Below are 7,375 nucleotides of genomic sequence, written 5' to 3'. Positions count from 1 at the left end.
TATATATGGAGCAGCCCCCCGGGTTTGTTGCTCAGGGGGAGTCTGGGAAGGTATGTAGACTACAGAAGTCTCTATACGGTTTGAAATAGTCTTCGCGAGCTTGGTTTGGGAGGTTTAGCAGTGTGATTGTTGAGTTTGGTATGCAGAGGAGTACATGTGATCATACCGTTTTTTTAAGCATACTAATGTTGGGTGCATTCTCTTGATTGTTTATGTTGATGATATAGTGATCACAGGTAGTGATGCAGGAGGAATTGAAACACTTAAATCTTTCCTCAAGGAAAAGTTTCACACAAAAGATTTGGGAGTGTTGAAATATTTTTTGGGGATCGAGGTTGCTCGTTCTCGGAAAGGGATATTTCTTTCCCAGAGGAAGTATGTGCTAGATTTGCTTGATGATACTGGGTTGTCGGGCTCAAAACCGTGCGAGACGCCGATGGAGCAAGGTGTTAGGCTTGCAGCTGGTGAGGGGGAGGCCCTTGATTCTCCAGAGAGGTATAGGAGGCTAGTGGGAAAGTTGAACTATCTTACCATTACACGTCCGGATATTGCTTTTCCGGTCAGTGTGGTAAGTCAGTTCATGCAAGCGCCTACACTAGCCCACTGGGATGCGGCAGTTCGTATCGTAAAGTATCTCAAGAATGCACCTGGGAAAGGTATTTTATATGCTAATCATGGGCATATGAGTGTTGAGGCGTTTTCTGATGCTGATTGGGCAGGCTCATTGAGTGACAGGAGGTCGACAACAGGGTATTGTGTGTTTGTGGGAGGTAATTTGGTTTCGTGGAAAAGCAAGAAACAAACGGTTGTGGCTTGATCTAGTGCAGAGTCTGAGTATAAGGCAATGGCTCATGCGACGTGTGAGATAACGTGGGTGCACAACATTCTGAAGGAGGTTGGTGTGGAGGTGATGAAGCCCATACGTTTGTGGTGTGATAATCAAGCGGCTATACACATTTCAAACAATCCAGTGTTCCATGAGCGGACCAAGCATATTGAAGTAGACTGTCATTTTGTGCGTGAGAAGGTTCAGCAAGGGTTACTTTCTATGGCTCATGTCCGCAGCGGCGACCAGCTAGCTGATCTATTTACTAAAGGACTCAGTAGGGACAGGGTTGAATATATTTGTAACAAGCTGGACATGATTAATATCTATGCTCCAACTTGAGGGGGAGTGTTAGAATAAATTGGGTGTTGTTAGAGTCTTAAGGAGTTGTTAGAGGCTTTTAGTGTGTGGCTGTCTTTCATTTGTTATACCTATAAATACTGTACAGCTCCAACCTATCAATATACTGTGAGTTATACACTACGTGAGTTCTTCCCTTTAAAACATTAACAGTCTTCATGCTCTTTATCTAATGCGTGAAAAAACTTTCCAGTGTGTTGTAAATGTGGATTGAAATCCTCAATTTGCACAACAAAAGAATCATGCAAGTAATGTTATGGGTGTTAAAGATGAAATGTGAGAATTACTTTCGTAAACAAATGTTAAATTTGTGTGTTTTCAATGCTTAACTTAACTTTTGTTGCAGATTTCGCATATTATGTGGGCCCTTTACTTTTTTGAAATTATTTTACAAATTTCTTATATTTTGTTGGTCAAAATTGATATGAGAGAGTGTGCTTTGGATATAAGTGTGGTTTCTTTATTTAGAAAGATCAAAATTATCCAACCCACGAATGGATATGCTAATGAGATGGAGGAGATAAGGAATTTGATAAGCAAGTGTACAAGAGAAAATTTGCATAGTTAGTGCTTGTAATTGCAGTTTTACTAGGTAAAATTATATTGTAATTGTTCTAGGTGTAATGAAGATATAATTTAGGTTTTTGAGTTAATTTTTAGTGTAGTTCTACCACGGAAATGGCAAGCTTGTATAGACAATTCAATGAAAATGCACTTCCATGTTTTTATCACAATAATCCAATAAAATGGTAAAAATGTACACAACAAAAGTCAATTGAAATAATCTGTATTTATATCGCTGCATAAGTAGACAATTCAATAATCACTGCATTGAAGTAATCTAATTAAGATTGAACACAACATAATCTCAAGAAAATGATTGCCAAAATCATCTAATTGTTTCTATTACACCATTTATATAATGGAGCCTAGGATTTTGGATAAAAGTTTCACTATGGTGAATAATTAATTCCATAGAGTCCAACATACTAAAAAATGTAAAGCAAATGAATAACTAGAGTAATGTTGGCCAAACACAACCCTACACAACATACAATAAAACGTTTGAATAATTAAAACAAGGCAAACAACCAACAAGACCACAACTTGCATAATTCAGACACTTTACAGACAAAAATCCCTACTTGCATATTATCAAAACACATTACGGACAAAAAAATCCCCACTTGCATATTTTATCAAACACTTTACAGAAATAATCCCCACTTGCAACATTTTGAAAACATCATCTGATGTATCTTATTCAGGATAATAAACATGGAACGATAGAACTAACGGCAAGAATGTCTACTTGTGGTGAAATTATTGTGTTGTGTAACAAGAAACAAACTCCTCCAGTTACACATATAACATATTTCATAGAGGAGAAAACAGAACCTCCAGTCACAGAGATGAACTTAAACGGTGAAGATCTACAAAACCAGAAAGCACTGCCCTTTTACGCTCTTTCACCTTCACCTGATATATAACCCTGCATATTTTCCTCTGATTAGGTTTTCGAACTAGGGAGTATATACACGAATATATTTATGTACATAAATCCAGCTTGGTAAACATATCTTGTAACCTACCTTAAACCTTCCAGCCACATTTCTGTTATTAAGGTTTCACCCGGATACACATGTAATAAAAACCTGCCAGATATGTTCTTTATCATGTTTGGGTCCCCTTTGCAGATGCATTTTATGATAGCTCTGACAGCAAATCCAAGTGTGCACAACCCATGCAAAATTGGGCGAGAAAACCTGGGATTAAGTGATTAAGAAAAAAGAAGAACAAAATAACATACTAGTAAGTTTATGGCCAAAGACTGGTAAACGTAATTTAGTGACAAATCTGTAGCCATTGGAAGGTAAAAGATTCAGAAGGACAACTGTTTAAATAAATCAACATATTGCCAACAGAATTCCTTTTCCCTGATTTGTAGAGTAAGTTTAATTAAATTTTAGAAATGGAAATATATAACTAACGAAAATAACCTGTGGACTACATAGGGCTAGTTATTTACATGTGCATTTTGCAGAATACAATAGAAGAGGACAAGATTAACATCTCAGGCACCATAGAGTTTCTATTTTCTAAAAAATTAAGCATTTAACATCGAAGAAAGATTTTACGCCATGTTGCTCAAGGGAAATGGATCAATTTCCCTTGCATTCACTTTTACTGAGCCAGATGGCATAATAAAACACATTAAAAACACTATTATGGAGGGTGTTGAGAATGAAATTAAAAAGTGACCAAGGAGGTTCAGCGACACAAGCCTAGTAAAAGTTTATTCTTTTTTCTTTATTTGCAAAAAAGTGTTTGTATGGGTAAACAGAGGGAATAGCATTGAAGTAGGAACCAGTGAATAATTGGTTTCAAGTCTATTAACCCACAATATAACTTGATTCTACCACTGCATCTGGGACTGGGAGATAGCTTTTTAGTCAAAAACATATTACCCTGCAACCTCTGCAATCATGGGATCAGAATGCAGGGGATTGTAATCACCAGAGAGCCTGTACAGCAATGCCTGCATCATGGCACAAGTTTCAAATATCATATTTAATCAGTAAGACTAAGTCAAAACATGCCCCATCCCCATCAGGGCATCAGGTTTTACAATTTCAATGAGATAAAATCTATTGATTGCAAGTATGCAAATGATAAGATGACAGGAAAACGATGCATTAAGAAGCTATAAGACAGTAAGATTAACCAATGATAAGTTCCAAATTGTTTAATTGTTTTATTTCACATGCCTGTGGTGGCTGCAAATATTCCTCAAAAACAACAAATGGCTGGCCTTTGGGGATTTTAGGAGCAGCAGTCTGATTTGCTGGATATTTGGAATATGAATAAGGATTGGAAGACTTTGAGAAGCCACCAGCACCCCTCAAAAAAATAGCCATCCTGCGATGTGATCAATGTAACAACTACATAATAAAAAAGCTGTACATAAGTCATATAAAAGGAACCTACCTGTTCATACATAGAAGATCACCTGACACTTTCTCATAGCTCCTGATTTCAACTTCTAGAACAGTTGCTTTACCTGTCAAAATGGATGAATAAATTTCCTGTTATCTGTCAGACCCATTAAATCCTTAAAATGCATTCCAACTTGAAATAGGATTATGGGAAGCTTCAAAATACATAAACTTCGCACAATCAAAATGAAATCTTAATTGAGATTGACTTGTTCTAAATCAAAACCTACAAAAAAAAATTGAGCTCGACTCCCAATATAGATCACTTATTGCATGTACTCAGAAGCAACAAATTAATTTTGTATTTAGCAATTTGGGGTTTTCTTTCTCACTCACCATTCTTGATTATTAGAAGATTTAAAGTTTGAATCAAATACCCACAAACTTTTAATAAAAGTCTGAATCGAATACCAATAGACTTTTAAAGACTTTAAAATGTCTAGATCGAATACCACCTTTAAAGTCTTTAAAAGTTTTTAAAAGTCGATACAAATCCAGATTGTATACACCCCCCTTAGTCACAGTAACACAAACTAACAATTCATGTCTACATTTTCAAACCAGACCTTTATCATGCAGTCCAGCAATGCTTGCTCTATTTATTATCTGCATTAACATTATTGAGAAGAAATTACTAAGACTTGATCAAATGAATGAAAGAAAAGGAAAATAACCATTTTTTTTTATAACTGAAAGCATGAAAAGCAACTGTAATATGTTGTTTTTTTTTTTAACAAAATCATACAAAACATTTCATATTAGTATTATATCTCATCATCAGTCTTTGGAAGACTTCTTTGTCCTCAATTATGTCTCACATGTGTGTCTTAGGCTTCAATAACAAAACAACATTTGCAAGGATTGAAATGTCTATGTTAAGATAAACTCCAGAAACTTAATACAGGATGTAAATATCTATGCCTTGAACAAGTTTCTATCAAGTATATTTTTCACAAATTCAGCAGAATCTTTTTAGTATCATGATTGATGGGAAAATTTTAAGAAAGCATTGCACTTCAATACTACTTAGCACTAAATTAAACTTGAATCATAATTCCACTAGACAAATATATAAATCCTTGAGCTTGGGATCTTACAGAACCACTAGAAGGAAGCGGCTTGTAGATTTCAATATATTGTTGTCCATGCAACAGAAGGCGTGGATCATATCTAGAGAAAAAGGGCAACACTGCCAAGTATCAGCTAGAAGAACAGTACTACCACCTAACAAATGGTGTACACAGAAACAAATATGTAGCAAAATCAGTTAACACAAAACTATCTACTTGCTTCGAAGTTCAAGACTTACTGCAAGCCCGGTAGCTCCGCAATTGCCTCACTAAATCCAATAGAAAATAAAGCCGCAAAAGTCGGCAAGACCTAAAATGTCAGCATATAACCAAAAAAAAGAGCCAATAAGTACTACTAATCATTATTTTGTAAAGCTTTAGATAATACAGCTTCCTTAGCTGCATAATTTGAATCTGTATAGCAGCAAAAGTAGAATTTCACTTTTATTTTTCCAAAACTTCACCAATTGTGGGAATTCACCGCTAAACTGTCACCCCCACCCTCTTTCAACACACGCACGCACACAGAGTTTCCTCTAAACGTAATTTCATCAAACGGATTGTAATCAACCTGGATAGATTGCTGACCATCGGGATGATAAACAAATTTGAGCTCTTTATCATCTACCGCGTCCTTTGAGCACGCTCCAACACCCAGCGCATACAGCGCAACATCTCTAAATCGTCACAAGCAGAAACGCTGTTTTCATCAGTAGCTCTCCCAAACCGATAAATCGTTTAGAAATTCACGTAAATATACCAAACTATACATTAAAAATGAAAAATGAAAAACAAAAATCAACTGCGAAGGAGGTATAGGGAGTTAGGGGGCGTACCTCTCGCTGTAAGTATAGGTCGACTGGAAAACCGAAATTCATCAGAAAATGAACGGAATTAGTATGGAACGGGAGTGAAGCCGAACAAAAAGGAATAGATCATACCTCGGGAAATTTGTAGGTAATTATCTTCTGAGGATCGAACTCCGAGCTGCCGGTGGACGCCATTGAAGCGTTTCCAAGGTTGAGTATGATTTATGGCATTGAACCATATTTTGGTACTGTGCTTTATTTTATAGTTGCGTCTTTGACAAATTGGGTAATATTTTCCATTGTACGGAGTAACTTGTAAGAGTAAAACTCAAGTTATCAAGTACGGAGTATAATATTTTGGCATGTTTAGCATGCCTAGTTTAAATAAGGGGTGTAAATGAGCTAAGCGGTTCGCAAATCGCTCAGTAAAATTTAACCTCGAGTTCTAATATTTTAGGTTCGTTGTTCGTCGCGTTGCTCGTGAGCCATATATAAAATATTATATATATATATATAATTTATTTTTAATTGAAACAATAATTTAAAATCAAACAGGTTAAATTTGAGCTCAAAATTGAATTCAAACCTGAACTCAAGCTCGAACTCGAGTTCAAGATCGGGTGGAGACATCCTTAACGAGTTCGAGCTCGAGCTACCCTAGGCTCGAGCTCGGCTCAGCTCGTTTACACCCATAATTTAAAGTTATATATTAGTATTTGAAACTGAAAAATTAGTAGCTAATAAATTAGATGGTTGAACTTAAAGTGTTTGATAAAATTAGCTGTTGAATAAGATGATACTTGTAAAAAGACATAAAATGACATTTTTATAAGAGGAAATTGGACGACATGTTCCGCTAGAAGTGTTCCTTTCGGAAGAAGTAAATGCAATGCTCATTTCAGAATGAGCACTTCCGACAATAGTTAGCTCACAAATTAGATCACAAGACCAAACGTGATACAAATTACATAGTCATGGACTTAGTTAAAATGTGATTTATGTATAATAGTGATGGACCAAAAATAAAATTTTCTCAAATACAATTATTTGCTATTAAATTGTCCAAAATTTAATGTTTGGATATAATTGTTATGAATTATAAAATTTGAATTTTTTTTTACCAATAAACCTTTTTAAAATGCTATTAGTTGAGCGCACATGTTTCCGTAGTAATTAGACTCACAATACTTTCTTGTGTTTGGTAGTAACTAGACACACAATGAAATAGAATAGTGTTCTTAAAATTAAAACTTTAAACCGCTCAAAATCTATCATTGGCATATAAGAATTTAATATATAGTTTGATTGGAAACT

General features: G+C 35.4%; 1 protein-coding gene across 1 annotated transcript; it reads right to left on the bottom strand.

Annotated features, from left to right (window-relative positions):
• Nucleotides 1–2,272: 2,272 nt before the first annotated feature.
• On the bottom strand, nucleotides 2,273–6,306 carry LOC116032074 (enoyl-CoA hydratase 2, peroxisomal). Its single transcript, XM_031274476.1, has 11 exons — nucleotides 6,194–6,306; nucleotides 6,089–6,111; nucleotides 5,824–5,929; nucleotides 5,492–5,562; nucleotides 5,280–5,352; nucleotides 4,749–4,788; nucleotides 4,175–4,247; nucleotides 3,955–4,105; nucleotides 3,655–3,725; nucleotides 2,779–2,952; nucleotides 2,273–2,678 (listed from the first exon to the last, which is right to left on the bottom strand). The coding sequence occupies exons 1-11, from the start codon at nucleotides 6,254–6,256 to the stop codon at nucleotides 2,591–2,593; spliced, it is 933 nt and encodes a 310-aa protein (XP_031130336.1). The 5' UTR covers nucleotides 6,257–6,306; the 3' UTR covers nucleotides 2,273–2,590.
• Nucleotides 6,307–7,375: the final 1,069 nt, after the last annotated feature.

This window comes from Ipomoea triloba, chromosome 10 (genome assembly GCF_003576645.1).
Source record: "Ipomoea triloba cultivar NCNSP0323 chromosome 10, ASM357664v1".
In the NCBI taxonomy this organism is placed as follows: domain Eukaryota; kingdom Viridiplantae; phylum Streptophyta; class Magnoliopsida; order Solanales; family Convolvulaceae; genus Ipomoea; species Ipomoea triloba.
The sequence above is the reverse complement of the archived record's forward strand: the minus strand, read 5'-3'. Positions and strand labels throughout refer to the sequence as shown.